Genomic DNA, 16,391 nt, shown 5'->3' on the forward strand with positions numbered 1-16,391 from the left:
CAATCCACACTTAAATAACTGTGTGCAAAGGTTACACAAAGTGGAAGTGGAACAGCGAGGCCAGTGATTGCTTAAGCGGGCTACCACTGACAAGACCCCATGGAGAGCGAAGGAGGGGAAAATAGGCTGTTTATTATTTTCTTTGCAACCCCAGCAATATATGAAAAAATGTGAATGTCTGGAGGACCCGTGTAATATGGGACACAATGTGCTCGTAGGGTACAAACCCACACACCGTATACACAGCAGATATGCAACAAATACGCAGCAGATTTGTTGGTACAGATTTGATGCTGTGTTCAGTTATTTAGATATAATCTGCTGCGTTTTTGCTGCGTATTTGCTGCGTGTTTGCTGCGTATCGCAGCAGTAAATACGCTGCTTATACCGTGTGTGGGTTTATACCCTTATAAAAAGTATGTAAATATAAAACATAACAAAGTGACATGGGTGTCATTGCTGTGTTTTGTCACCCCTATGATTCAACTGTTCTGAAAAACCAGGTGAAGGTCGGACTTGTTTGGTTTGTCAACTTCAAAGGCATTTCACATCATACCTCCGCCTAGGTACTGGGAAGTGACTGTAACGTTTGCATAGTGGGTGAGCATCAGAATATATGCTGGACAGATTTTTTTTAGTATTTTGTAGTTGACACATCTGTGACATTAGTTATAAAAGGGAATGTTAGAATGTTTTGTTCTTCGCTTTGGGCTTCTCGGTTTTGTCTTACAGTCTTATAACAGATCAGGATGAAGGCATTTGGTCTGGATCTGGAACTTCGAGCATTTTTTGTCTTCTTGCTTACTCTTCTGCTGTTTATCACTGAGTCTTGTAATGCTAAAGTAGACAAAAAGGGTAAGAATTGAAGTTTTTCATGTTGTGTCACTATTACGTATTCATTGTTTTGTATTATTTAACAAATAGATAAATGTTTTAAAAGCTCATGTGGATATGTCATATGAGTTTATTTTTACTGCAGTTAGGCTAGGTTCACACTGCGTTTTCAGCATCCGTTTAACAGATCCGTTTTTTTTAGCGTCCAGAAAAATAGGGTCAGCAACGTTTTTTGGTCCGTTTTGGTCCGCCAAAAAAAACGGATCCGTTTTTTTTTTATAATGGAAGTCAATGGAAAAACGGATGCACACAAATGAATCCGTTTTTTGCAATCCGTTTTTCGCAAAAAATGGATGCGTTAAACGGATGCTGAAAACGCAGTGTGAACCTAGCCTTAGCAGATATGTGCTATATTTTAAATGTTGAGAAGCCGGAGTTATAGTACTGCATCAATGTTCACATTTCTTTTCCATTGATATTATAATATATAAAACTATATTATATAGCAAATCAAGTTAAAACTAGAAGTGGGTTAAAGCGAATGTACCATCAGGTACAATAGCTTTAAGCTTTGCCCATGGATAGAACAGCGCCAGCATGAGGAAGCCGGTGCCGCGTCATAGAGGGGTGGGTGTTTCCTCCCTGGGGGCTATCAGCAATCGTGAAGTGCCTCTATTAGCCGAGGGGGGGGGGCATGGACAGCTGCATTTAAATGCTCTGAAAAGCATGTCCCTGATCTCTAGTCGGTCAGATCCCCCCCCCTTCCCCACAATGCGATCATGGAGGGGCAATCCGTTCTTCAGTCCTGCGACTCAGCGTTGCAATGTAATAATAAGTGGCCAAAGAGTTGCATATACGCAAGCAAGGTACCAATAGAAAGAACAAAAATGGCACAAAAATTACGCCTCATATAGCCCTGTTGACCAAAAAAATTAAAGCTTTATAAGGATGGTAACAGAGCAATTTTAAACACATTTAGTTTTTTTTAAAGGTTTTAATTTTTTAAAAGCAGTCAAATGAAATCAAAGTTATATCGTTGTAATCATACTAATGTGAGAAACATAGATAACATGTCAGTTTCACCATAGGGCGAACAGCATAAACATGAAACTCCCTTAATTGACAACAAATTTCTGTTTGTTTTTTTTTTAAATTTCACACTGCATTTTTTCTGGTTCTGCTGCAGATTTTATGGCTAAATAAAATTTTTCAAATTTTCTGGAAAATTTCAAATTCTGATTTTATTAACGAACAGTTCAATTCTGAAGTGTATTTGTGGGGCCTGTATGTTAGTTACGCCCAGAAATCCCTCCACTGTAAAAGCTGCACCAGTCAAAGTATTCAAAGTAACATTTCATTTGAGTTTATTAACCCTTTAGGTGTTTCATAGAAATTTAAGCAAGTTGGAGGAGAAATTTATTTATTCCGCTTATTCCAATGTTTCTAGAAATCCCCCATATGTGGCCGCAGTGCGTCACCTGACTCAACCACAGGCCGCAGACATGACAGAAGCCTGGGGAATTTTGGGACCTTTTTTCATTTCAGGTTTTTTTTTAGCTATTATACCATGTCACAAAGGCCTTGCGGTGCCAAAATATTTGTGTAAGACAAGTTAACGTTTCAATCTGTACCATTCAGGGGGACATGTGACACTCTGATCATTTTTTTATAATTTTTTTTTTAGAATGGCAGCTGCTTTTTATATTTTTTTGTACGCCGTTTACTATACGTTACATATGACATGTTATCGTTATTTGTCAAGTCGGTACGATTACAGTGATATCCATCTTATATAGCTTTTGTTAAAGTTTATGGCATTTATACTATAAATACTGTTTATGTCTTGCATTTTGTAAGAGCAGTAATATTTTTTTTCTGCCAATGGAGTTATGTGAGGGATTTTTTTTTGCGGCATAAACTGACATATTTAGTGGTACACCTTTTGGGTACATGTGAGGTTTTGATAGCTTTTTTCTATATTTTTAGGGGGCGGTATTAAAAAAAAAAAAAGCCATTTTGGTTAGTTTTTTTTTTCAGTGTTAATCAGGTGGGAAAATTTATTTAATAGATTAATAGACTGGGTCATTACACACGCGGTGATACCAAATATGGGTATTTTATTCATAAGGGATCATTTATAAAGGGGGGTGGTAGGGGAATGTGTATATTTATTTATTTTATTTAATTAATTAATTAACCTCTTAACGACGCATGACGGGTGAGCCCTCTCTGCAGCGCGCGGTCCCCGGTTGCTATGTACAGCCAGGGACTGCGTGTATTAGCTGGCGCGGCCGATCGCCGCGGCCGGCTAATTAACCATTCAAATGCAGCTGTCAAAGCTGACAGCTGCATTTGAACAGTGAATGTGGCCCCCTCCCTGGTGTCTAGTGGGGGATCTCCCCCCCGCGATGCGATCGCGGTGGGGAGATCCGTTGTACTGAGCCGGCCGGGGCTCAGCGTCGCTCCGGCGCTGTTCCCGGCTCGGCAATCTAGATGGTCTGCAGCAGACCATTATAATAGAGCCATGATCTGATGGATCATTGCTCTATTATATACACAGGATTGATCTCAATGGGAGATCAGTTCTGTGTATATAGAAGTCCCCCAGGGGGCTTCATATTACTGTAAGTGAAAGTAAAAAAAAGTGTTTTTATTAATAAAAAATCCCCTCCCCTAATAAAAGTCTGAATCACCCCCCTTTTCCCATTTTACAAATAAAAATAAATAAATAAATAAACAAACATGTTTGGTATCGCCGCGTGCGTAATCGCCCGAACTATTAATTAATCACATTACTGATCTCGCACGGTAAATGGCGTAAGCGCCAAAAAATCCCAAAGTGCAAAATTGCGCATTTTCGGTCGCATCAAATCCAGAAAAATTTAAAAAGTCGCATATGCGCAATCAAGGTACCGATAGAAAGTAAACATCATGGCGCAAAAAATGACACCTCACTCAGCCCCATAGGCCAAAGGATAAAAGCGCTATAAGCCTGGGAATGGAGCGATTTTAAGGAACATATATTTGTTAACAATGGTTTTAATTTTTTACAGGCCATCAGATACAATATAAGTTATACATATTATATATCGTTTTAATCGTAACGACTTTAGGAACATATATAACAAGTAAGTTTTTCCATAGGACACACGGCGTAAAAATGAAGCCCCCCCAAAGAAAAATAATTGCGTTTTTTTTTTCAATTTCACTGCGTATATAATTTTTTTCTGGTTTCGCAGCATATTTTATGGAAAAATTCAGCCTATTAGTGACGCAAAAAATAAGGGCTCATGTGGGTCTGTAGGTGTAAAAATGCAAGTGCTATGGCCTTTTAAGCACAAGGAGGAAAAAACGAAAACGCTAAAACAAAAGTTAGCCCGGTCCTTAAAGGGTTATAATTAAATAATTAATTTAACTTATTTGTTTATTTATTTATGTTTGTATTTGTGTGTGTGTGTTTAACTGTAAATTTTTCATGTACATCTATAATACATTACAGCACATGAGTGCTGTAATGTATTATAGAGTGAATGACCTGTCAGAACACTGACAGCTCATTCATTAGATCAGACCTCTGCCTCAGTGCAGGGGTCAGATCTTTATAATCCATAGCAGCCCAGACGCATTGAGAAGCGTCTGGGTTGCTATGGTAACCCCCCAAGCTTCCGGGGGTGAAGGGGGGGATTGGAGGGAGAAGATCTTCCTTCAGATTCCCCATAGACCACGGCGCTTATGGGGTTAACTGCCCGGGGGGAGCAGCAGGAGGAGGCTGTGTAACACAGCCTCCTTCTGCTACCCCATCGTCGCTAGGGACAGCGGGGGGAGGCAGGGAAAGTATGACATTGATGTCCAGCAGGCCAGAGGATGCGCGTATAGTGTGAAACAGGCTGTAGCCTAGTGGAACGCCCCTGCTCGTTTGCTGTGTGCATCCATTGCATTTTGTTACCGGTGATTTTGCAATAAACAGCCGACAGCTGACCTTGGTGAGTGGCGCCTCATATGATTCTTCAGCATATCCTGCATGTTACTTTCTCCAAAAGAGAAAGAGCACCGCTATTGACACCTGTAATTCACAATTATATCCCGCTGTTACCAGTGAGAGAGAGCAGTGTCAGGATTTCTTTAATTGGATTGAATATACATTGGTCTGGAACGTCATGTTGCGGCAAGGGGTTAAAATAACATAAAAATAAAGCCTTATGTATTAAGCATGAAAATAAATACAGACGGTGGAGATTTGCTGTGAAAATGCTGTGTGTATATGTAAAGTCACGAATCACATTGGGGGACATTTATTAATTCCGACGTTTTTTGCGCTGGGCTTACAAATGTCCCTGCAGCGCCGATGGTTCGCAGATTTATGTTGAGAGCACTGCCTCTACATATATCCCCTTATCATTTTTCTGCTGTAAATGATACGTTCAGCAGACCCAGAGTCCGCGCCCCCTCCTGCCCCCTGGCACAACGGGCGTAAAATGGCCTGATGCAAATATTTGTTCGCAAAACAGGCCTTTGCAAATAAATATATTCGCATCAGGCCATTTCACACCACAAAATACAACTTTTTTCCATGATAAATCCCCCATTGACTTTGCTAGTACTGGAATCTGCTGTGGATTTGCATTTTTTGCGTGAAAAATTTGCAGCAAATCAGACTAGTGTGCGTCACCTTTAGGGGGTTAAATGAAAGATACTGTGACAGCTCACACCCTGAAGTGTTCAAAAACAGTGCAGATTTTCTTGTGCTGCCCAGTCCACTAGATCATTTCTCCTCTGTGTTACACACGCAAAGGAAACATTTTCTCCTCCAAAACTCTTCCTGATTATCACATCTTTTTACAGAACTTTGCCTTCTAGGATCTGGTCCGCTACTTCATTTAAAGGGGATGGTCACTCTCTAGGTGTTTTTTTTTTATATGTAAATTAATCAGGGTGACCATCATCTGTCTGATAAGCACATTACTTATGATGTTGGCCTGTCATACTGTCCTAATGTAATCCAGTCCATGACAGGGTCTCCACCTATTCAGCATCCTCACTAGGAGCAAACTGTGTGCTAGCAATCAGTGCTGCTGCAGTGGATGTGATCGCATCAAAATGTAATTTTGCATAATTTTTTTTAGTAGATATTCTGCTACTTCCATTATACATGGACAATTTTTTCCAATCAGTTTTTATTGTGAAAATAGCATAATGAAAACATCAATGAGCAATCAAACATGTACAGTACTTGGGACACGCAGGACCCAATTGAAATCAATAAGCTACACAGGGTGCTCATACTTCAAACATTTTTTTACATTTTTATGCAGATGACTGCAACAAATAGAGTGTGCTAAGATAGAAGAGAAACTGCAAACAATGTGATTACATAACGAAAAAGTCAACAGACCAATAGGACAATTATACATGGACACTCAAACAAGCTCCTATCAGTATTTTATTATTCTAGTCTAATTTCTTATCCTTATGCACATACAGGGAACTTATCAGGTCCCAGGGGTCCCACACACTGGCCCTGCAGTAACTGACAGATGTAAGAACATCATTCCGCCACTGTGCTCCTATCTTCTGTACCATGCTGCAGTGACAAAATCAACTTTAAATGCCAGTCATACAGTATGCTAGTTACTACATACTAGTCTTGGTAGAGTAGACACGGAGGCTCCTGTTCATGCTCCTCCCTCCCAGGCGGACTTGATTGACATCCTGAGTTCATGGAGAAGCCATGTTTAATGTAGTATAAAAAACAGGATAATACTGTTGTTAACTTGTGCTTCTCTTACTGTACCATATTACAGTCTGTTTGGGAACAAATTACAAGATTGTTAAGCTTGGAACAACAGAAGAGCACTACGTTCAGGTTAAGGAAATGTACAATGGCTGTGAAATTGTTCTGGGAAACCTGGAAATCACACATTTACAACCGCATCATGACACCTCATTCCTAAAGGTACAGCATCAGTGAAAACTTTGTACAGTTTATTTCTCTATTTGGCCTGTGCATTTAGTTATGTTATGATATCTATCATCTGTTATGATAATGTCTTAATGTGATGTGTCATATAGTGCCCTCTGTGACCCCTAGGCATCCAATACATTGTCTCATGGCAGGTATTAGCATATACAGTGGTACCTTGGTTTAAGAGTAACACAGTGCCATGTGTCGCCCTTAGGGTCTCATAGTAAATAATGTATAGTATAGTATAGTATAGTAATATTAAAGGACAACTCTGGAGCTAATTAAAAAAAAACTGAACTGAAGCTCCAGTTGGTGGCTTCATTTTTTCGTCACTTTCTGGTTTGGGCTTTCCCATGATGCACTTTGTCTCCTGTGATGTCTATCTGACTCTGTAGAACTGTTAGATGGCTTACAGTTTGCTCAGCAAATCAGAGCTGAGCAACCAGAGTCATCTGACAAAGGTAGGCTGGCTTAACAGGGCTTAGACCCGCCTCCCTCCAGATGATGTCATTGTCACAAAATGGCTGCCACAGAAAAGCCTGGGGTCAACTGTCATTAGGTGAGAATGAGTTTACTTCACTTCCTGGTGGGGGGTTGAGGGGGGGGAGATAGGGAAGAGGGGCAGATAGGTGATTGAAGCATATTACAAACTTTGCAATGTGTTTCAATTACTGGGGAAAAGCTTTTCACCGGAGCTGTCCTTTAAGTTAAGTACACATCATTTTTGTAGTATACAAACATAAAATGTCCCAGCAGAGACCAAAAGGACACTCTTAACCAAGAGAGTCCTATGGAGGCATCCAGCATTACGCTGGGAGTATCAAACGGATATTACAAAAGGTAATTTTAAATGGCCAAATACAACTTATTACAGAAAAAATATTTCTCTCTCCTATCATCTGTCTCTTCTCCTTCCCAGACCTTAAAGTGTCACTGCCGTGATTTTTTTTTTTGTTGCAAAAATCAATAGTACAGGTGATTTTAAGAAACTTTGTAATTAGGTTTATAAGCCGAAAAATGCATTTTTATCATGAAAAAGCCGTTTGAAGCTCTCCCCCGTCTTCATTGTTCTCCTATGGAGAGAGCTAATAAAAGACCAAAACAGGACAACAAAGAGTTAGTCTACAAATACATCACTCTCTATCTCCTCTGACAGTCACCACTGACCTCTCTGAGCTGTTCACCCAGCTCCATGCCTGTAATCCCTTTGTTCTCAGCTTTCTCCTGTCGGCTAACATCTGTCACCCATGAAGAGGGAATATGGGAAAGAAGGGGCTACTGCAGTGAGAAAAGCAAAGAGACACACATAGACATGCAGCTGTTGTTACCTGTTGTGTTCTATTTCTTCACCCCACTGCTTATTATTGCTGTATAATGTCTACTGTGCAGCTCCTGCCTAGTGTTGAGTGGTGGGGATATCTGAGAAGGATGTACAATCTGGTGCTGTATATGTATGCTGTAAGACATAATGTAGCCATTAGTCTCTACTGAGTCTCTAGTGCTAAGTTAAAAACTGACAGATATAGACCCAGCCAAGGGGAACATTGACGAAAATCGAATCCAATGAGGTTCGTGCATTATGGTCTCATTAGAGACCTGAAAATCCAGATGAACAGAGATACTCACCGCTGTTCCGCGGGCCATTATGACAGGTACGCTTTAAACAATATTTACAGAATAATTAGTTTTTATCCCCACATTCCAACACCCATAATATGTATATTTTTCATTGCTATAGCTTTATGAGGACTTTTTTGATAGATAATACCATTTTAGGCCTTACTACAGTACATGTAGTTTCCAGGCAGCCATCCATTAATGGGAACCAGAAACTGCCCAAACTGCCATGCAGCATTACTTACAGTGCTATATAATTAATTGCTACCAGTTATCCTCCTAGCCCCTAAAATTAACTTTTAAAATTTCCTGTGCCGCATGGCAATTACTAATTCTAATCATATGGACGGTCCTCTTCGGCCAAGAGATTTCCGCTGTAATCCCGCCTCTCTTGGCATGATTACAATTGCAGAGTTTCCTGCATCTTGGAGGGGGGCTAGCCTGTAATCTTAAATGGACACCATCATGATCACTAGGCTATACCCGAAACAGCACACAGATTAGATGCTAGTGTACTGCACTTGTAGCAATGATGTCGACGCCCATGCAAGATTACAGGAACTTTGGTAAAAATCTCCCGGCAGCCATGACTACTTTGCCAAAGAGGATCCCAAGATGGCTAGATACAAGTAAATAGGCCCCGTTCCCACTGTGCAAAAGTAGCGGAATTCCGCAACGAAATTGTCCGCCGCGGAATGCCGTTAGCCTCCTGCTCATAATGGGAGTCTATGGGAGGCGTGCGCTACTGCTCTGTACGTGCTGAAGAATGAACATGTTCATTCTTCAGCGCGTACAGAGCAGGAGCGCGTGCCTCCCATAGACTCCCATTATACGAGGGAGGCTAACAGCATTCCGCGGCGGACAATTCTGTCGCGGAATTCCGCTACTTTTGCTCAGTGGGAACGGGGCCTTAGCATGCGAGGCAGAAAATTTTAAACGGTCATTTTCGGGGGCTAGGAGGCGAGCTGGTAGCGATTAGTTATATAGTCAGAATCAGTGCTGTATATCTCATATAGGGTTATCACAAATTAAATAAATCTGGTTTCAGTATGCTTCTGCATACTTTCAGGAAACGAGAAACAGATTAACTACAAATTATCTCCTGTTCCCTGACTTCTCCCTCTGATTCCATGATGTCACAGGCATGGATGGATCTTGTCTCTCAGCTCTAGCCCTGCACCCTGAGTGATGACACCATCTATGAGCATCCCCTCCAGCATATATCACAATGTCCCTGTCACATACACATAAAATGTATATCTTTATTGGTACATTTTGGAAGAGTGAACATACAGGAAGGGAATACAGCAAATGAAAATAGATGTTCTGCGAAAACTTTGAGCGTAGAGATGGCAGGAGTGCTGTGGGAGAGGAGTAGGCAGGGTGGGATGACTGTGATGAACAGCTTTGGTAAAGTAATGCATTCTGGGAATTACAGTACTGAGCAAATACTCAAGTATAACCACAAAATACAGAACTAATACCCTCAAAACAAAGAGATTTTGGGTGGGTTTAGAGCTGGACAGACAGGTCAGCAATGATATCTGCTTCTGCTGCATGTTTATTTTTTACCTGATGTCAGAGTACCCCTTTAAGCTGAGTCATAGTAATGGCCATTTGCTCTTGCATGGGGGTGGGGGGTTAGAAATTATGGAAAAATATCAGAAGGCTGGTCTTATTCTGGGTGCAAAATAAGTTCTAAACACATGGGTTTAAGAAGTTTCCTGAAACACTACAACACTGGCATCATGATCTGGTTATTTCTTTCCAGGAAATACAAGAAGTGGAAGGATATGTTCTCATTGCTGGTAACTTGGTTAAAACCATTCCTCTAGTCAATCTTAGGATTATCAGAGGGAGGAGTTTGTTTAAGAAATCTGCACTCTACATTTCATCAAATTTTGATGAAAATAATGTTGATCATGGTCTGGAGGAGCTCCCAATGAGACACCTGAAAGGTATGAAATGAAGGCATCTTCATTATGTAACTGTAGCAGACAAGATTTTATAGTGCTTGATAAAGTACTATATTGTAATTTCTTCTTCTCCTTCTTCTTCTTCCCAATTCCCAAACCACTTTGTGTATACACTCTATTTACTTTGCATTTCACACAGGGGCGTAGCTAGGATTCATGGGGCCCCATAGCAAAAAACTGTAGAGGCCCCCCCCCCACACACACAAAGCACAAAACGTATACCACCACCAAACACTGTGAACGTGCAGAATTAATTTCAGGTACATCAGGTCTATGTAGATGCAGAGGAGTATTATCACCCTGCAGACTATATAAGAGTATACAGCAGTGATGAGAAGCAGAATACAGAACAATAGTAGAGAATTGCTCTGCTCTCTTGTCGTCTGTCATTGATAATTATATAGGTAAAAGTATTTTTCCCTGTAAACTATTAAGTCCTAAGATCTTAGAGTTATACTACTGAAATAATTCAGTGCTTCTTCCTGCCTCTGTCTTGTGCTGTCCCCCTGCTATTCCTCCTGGAAATCTATGTGTAAATTCATGACAAACTCACTGCTCCAACTATCACTGACAGGCTAGACTGTGGGGACACATCCTATTGAGCGGAGGATTGGTAACAACAGGTGTCAGTGAGGCCTGGGATACATAGAGGAGTGCTCACTAAAAGTCTTTACATAGTATCACCATACTGACCATATCCAGTATACTGAGACCAACTTTATCAGAAGGCCAAATGATAACACTGCACCATTACCAGATATTACCACCGCATAACTACATGTTACCATTATAGTGTTAGTAAATTAAACCCATTATACCAAGGTTAATATTACCAATAACACTATGCAGGGGGCAATCAATACTGCCATACCATGACCACATATTACCACCACATAAGGACTAACACCATCATACTGTATATATCACCTTATATGCAGAACATTGTTACCTCCGTACATTTACAGTCACAGTACATCCAGCCACTCACATGTGACGTCTTCTCTGATTGGCGTCTTCCTCTTTGGTTGTATTCCCCACTTGGCCCAGGCTGTCATGATGACTTCTTCTGGTCACCACTCATCTCCACCGAATCTGTCAGACACACATCTTAGGCTCTGCACTTTTATTACACCACCTACCTACCTCTATACAAGCTGCCCATCCATAATGCCCCAGATGGTAATAATGTCTATGTAGCTCATTTAGTATTGGTTCCCTTAACAGTAACCTTTAATAATGCCCCCTACCCCCATAGTTACCTCATAATAGTGCCCCCACACAGTGGTTACCCATTATTTCCCCCATGCAGTAATGATATGATAGTGTCCCAAATAGTAGTTTATTTCCCCTATAGTGCCCCATATAGTAGCTAACTCCTCCCATTACTGCCCCATATATGTTATTCCTCCAAATAGTGCCCCATATAGTAGCTAACTCCTCCCAGCATTGCTGCATATACTAGTTATTCCCCCAATAGTGTCTTATATAATAGTTAAGCCCCCAATGGTGCCCTAGCTATGCCCCCAATATTACCCCATATAGTAGATAGGTCACCAATAGTTCCTCATATAGTAGCTATGCCCACAGTAATGCTCCATATAGTAGCTATATCTTCAATATTGTCCCATTTAGTAACTAGGTCCCCAATAGTGCCCCGCTCCCCCTCCCCCCCTCCCTTCAGCTGCATGCTTACTTGGCCTGGCTCCCATGCTGTGGCTCCCCTCTGACAGTAGGATGGGCTGTCACACTCTTCTCCACTCCAGGCCGCAGGCAGTTTGTTTATGTAAGGAGCGGGGCTGCAGTCCCACCCGCCTGCATCCAGGCGCCCCCCAGAGAGCAGTCACAGCGCCATCACTGGTAGGAGACTCAGGGCTGCTGCCTGACACCTTGCACATCATTGCTGTGATGCTGTGCTGCGAGCGCCATGGCCCAAAGCTTTTACATCATTCCAGGGCGAGATGCCTATATAGACTGTAGGCATCTCCACCTGGAATGATGTAAAAGCTTCAGGCCGCGGCGCTCGCAGCACAGCATTACAGCAATGATGTGCAAGGTGTCAGGCAGCAGCCCTGAGTCTCCTACCGGTGATGGCGCTGTGACTGCTCTCTGGGGGCGCCTGGATGCGGACGGGACGCTGGGGATGCAGTGCTCCGGGTGGAGGTGTGTGTGGACGGCCTGACTGCACTGACACCCAGGGAGAGGGGAGTGTGGTGATTGGTTGTGGCGGGCTGTTCCCCGACGCTGGGGTGATGGGGTTCCGGCGGGTCACTGTCAGTGTCATAGCATCATGGAGTCAGTCCACGCTTTGCCAGCAGGGGCCCAGGCCCCCTTGTGACCCAGGCCCCATAGCAACCGCGTGCCCTGCCTCTATGGTACCGACGCCACTGATTTCACAGCCCTCAATGGTGACAAGTGTGCTATGGATGGATTCAATTAGATTTGTCCTTTTTAAGAAATTTAGGTTTAAAGACCAGAAATTTTCTCATAGAAATGAATGGCAGAATGTGCACCACAGCAGTAACCAGCCAATCACAGCACATATGCTAATAGCTGAAATATAGCAGCCAATAGAAACTTGCAGGTCCTTCACTCAATGTCTGACAACGTACACGCAGTCACATGTTCCCTATTGAACAATATAAGATGGGAGGTTCTTACAATTTTGCTTCACTGACATAAATACTGATTTCCATGGTAATCCAGCAATTTTCTTTACTGTTATAAGGCAGCTGTGGATGTTACTGTTATAGGAGCAGTATCAAAGTCACTCTTAAAGGGCTGATACTGCATTTTCTCTCAAAGGGCTGACACCACATTCATTTTTAAAGGGCCATTAATTAAATTGCCCTTAAAGGACTGATACCTCATTAGCTCTTAAATAGGCCAGCACCAGGGTCATTCTTAAAAGGCCAGTATCATATTCACTCTTAAAGGGGTGGTACTCCATTTACTCTTAAAGGACAAGTACTGAATTCACTCTTCATGGGCTGGTTCTGAATTTGTTCTTAAAGGGCAGGATTAAAGTTTCTCTTAAAGGGTTGCTATTAGGGATGGTCCGAATCTGCCGAGGTTCGGGTTCGTATGAACCCGAACGCTCGGCATCAGATTCCCGCTGTCTGTCCGCTCCGTGCAGCGGGTGGATACAGCGGGAGGACCGCCTGGAAAACTGGGATACAGCCTATGGCTATGGCTGTATCCCAGTTTTCTAGGCGGTCCTCCCGCTGTATCCACCCTCTTCACGGAGAGGGCAGACAGTGGGAATAATTTCCGAGGGTTCGGACCATCCCTAGTTGCTATTTTTAAGTACTTTGTATTTTATCCTGGAAATGCAGTTTATTTTTTAATTTTATTTTTACCTCTTTAACAGAAATTGTTCAAGGTGGAGTTACTATCACAAGGAATCATAGACTGTGCAACGTGGACACAATCAAGTGGAAAGACATTGTTCATTCAGGCAATGACATTGACATTAAACAAAGTTCCCCTTCACATTGTACGTGTTCATATTAATGGGTTATATATTTATAACATTAGAGTATTGCCAATTTTTACGAACCACAGGCTTTAGCACTTGCCATCCCCACTTTATAGCTATGGTTGTGGTTGATCCTCGATGCTCCTACTTTACAATAATAATAATTCTCTGTTTATATAGCTCCAGCTCTTTGCGTAGCTTTGCCACTTAAGCAGCATTCACACTTCCGCAAAATACTGTCCATGCACAGACAGTATTTTATGGACCAGACCTCAGAGCTCCTGACATCAGCATTCATTATGATGCAGGAGCTTTGAATCAGTAAAATTTTTGTGCTACTGTACTGACACAGCTGTTATGTCAGTACAGTAGCATGAAGAGTTGAGGTGATTTAAAGCTCCCGGCTTCATAATGAATGCTGATGCTGGGAACTCAGAGGTCCAGTCAGCAGAATAGTGGCCGTGCAAAGACATTATTTTGTGGATGTGTGAATGCCGATTTGTATTTGATTTTTAGAGGATGGATACCATTTAAAAGAAAATGTTTTAAAACGTTGTTTTCAGTTAAATCAAAGCCATCCACCTCAATTTCAACAGTGTGTGACCATAGCCTTTCTGTGTTTTTAATCCACTGACCAAAATACTGAGTAAAAATACTGTGTGGGAACATAGCCTAAATCAGAAATTCCATGAACTGATTTGCTGCAAAGGTAAGAGTTCAACTTCAAGCATAGCTACTTTCTTCCAAAGACAGTGCCACAAGTGTCCTCAGGTTATATGTGGTGTTGCTGAGCTCCATTCACTTCATTGGAACTGAGCAATAATACCACAAACAACCTGAGGAAAAGAATGGCACTGTTTTGGTTATACTTTTTTAATGTAACTTTCAGTACTAAGCATACTTACCAATTTTGGTATATGATGATAGATTGTATGTATTGTATTTTTTGTCATGTAATCTAATATCCTTTAAAACTGCAGGTCCTACATGTGTTGAAAACTGCAATGGCTCATGTTGGGGCGCTGGCCCAGAAAACTGTCAAATTTGTAAGTACCCTAGTTATTATATTTTTCCTCTTCCTGCTTAAATATCTGTGACAAGCTAATGTGCAATGTGACTATTACTATACTGCATTACTGTGCAACAATTTTGTTTACTACAATTTGTGACTACAATTTTGTTTTCTGAAATTTCTGTTAAAACTGCTATTAAGTACTAGAACTGTTAAAGGGGTTTAACAAGGGCAATTAAAAAAAATGATACAGGGGATGGAAGGAAACAAAAATTTAAAACCTATATGCACTCCTCTGGTCACTCCCACTCTAGCGCTGCTGCCACTCCAGAGGTCATAGCGGAAGTGCTCAGAAAATGTTAAGGGTCCTATTCCACGGGCTGAGCAGGACCCGATCAACGATGTAAACGAGCACCAATCTGCTAGATCGGCGCTCGTTTACTGGGCCTATTCCACGGCCCCGATCGTGAAGCAAGGGCTGCAGGGACATCGTTACCGAGTTGTCTCTAAGGGAAGTCTGTAAAGAATATACTGACTGTCTGATTTTTGTAGTCATTTGATACAAATAGAGGACTACTAGGTCTGGAGATATAACTACTAAGATAACCACACTGTTGAATATTCTCTAAGCTTTCAGTCCAGCCCAGCTTGAGTCCAGACCAGCAAAAATGCAGGCAGGAGTGGCCTGATATCATTGTGCAGTGTGCATATAACTACTAAAGCCAGGTGGCAGTGTCCCTCATTGTACAGTAAGGGGCCTATTCCACAGGAGCGCACCGCTATTCAACCGTAGCAATGCGCTGGTAGCGAATTACGATTTTAGGTCTGAACCTAAATGAACGATCAGCCGATGACACTATTATCGGCTGATTGTTCTCTCTATTCCACGGAGCGATAATCGGCCCGATTCGGCCGATTATCGCTCCTGTGGAATAGGCCCCTTACTGTACAATGAGGGACACTGCCACCTGGCTTTAGTAGTTATATGCACTTGTCCTTACACATCACTACTTAGGCCAGTGGTTGGCTTTAGCATCCGCTACACACTGCACAATGATATCATCAGGCCCTCCTGCCTGCATTTTTGCTGGGCTGGACTCAAGCTGAGGGGTAAGTACACTTCTTTTTTTTTATTTAGAAAGCTTAGAGAATATTTTACAGTGTGGTCATCTTAGTAGTTATAGCTCCAGACCTAGTAGTCCTCTATTTGTATCAAATGACTACAAAAATCAGTCAGTATATTCTTTACAGACTTCCCTTAGAGACAACTTTTGCCCAGCATTTTTGTTTGATTGAAAAAAAAAACACCAAAACACCACACAAGAAATGCAGCAAAAAAGGACAGCACTTTTCCAGCTTTTTTTTTTTTTTTTTAGCATTTTTTCAGGCATCTTTTCATTTTAGTGTACATTACTATAGGCTTTTTTGCCATGGGATTACAAGTTTTCTATTGAAGAATTGGGGTAAAATGCAAACAAAAAAAGTAAGAAAATGGCAAACACAGGGCCTGCTACA

The 16,391-nt window shown here is 41.6% G+C and overlaps 1 protein-coding gene across 3 annotated transcripts in view; it reads left to right on the plus strand.

Moving 5' to 3' along the window:
• Nucleotides 1-506: 506 nt before the first annotated feature.
• The window catches only part of LOC138783558 (epidermal growth factor receptor-like), a 74,397-nt gene continuing 58,512 nt past the window's right edge, over nucleotides 507-16,391 (plus strand). For 2 of the 3 annotated variants that reach the window (XM_069958389.1, XM_069958391.1), the window contains exons 1-5: nucleotides 628-855; nucleotides 6,636-6,787; nucleotides 10,185-10,371; nucleotides 13,757-13,882; nucleotides 14,845-14,910. In XM_069958389.1, the coding sequence (XP_069814490.1) occupies nucleotides 750-855; nucleotides 6,636-6,787; nucleotides 10,185-10,371; nucleotides 13,757-13,882; nucleotides 14,845-14,910 (637 nt within the window). In that variant the 5' untranslated portion in view covers nucleotides 628-749. Of the gene's footprint in view, nucleotides 601-627; nucleotides 856-6,635; nucleotides 6,788-10,184; nucleotides 10,372-13,756; nucleotides 13,883-14,844; nucleotides 14,911-16,391 lie in introns of those variants that run through there. The other variant, XM_069958390.1, reaches the window with a different exon arrangement.

The sequence above is a fragment of the Dendropsophus ebraccatus genome, chromosome 2 (assembly GCF_027789765.1).
Source record: "Dendropsophus ebraccatus isolate aDenEbr1 chromosome 2, aDenEbr1.pat, whole genome shotgun sequence".
Lineage (NCBI taxonomy): Eukaryota > Metazoa > Chordata > Amphibia > Anura > Hylidae > Dendropsophus > Dendropsophus ebraccatus.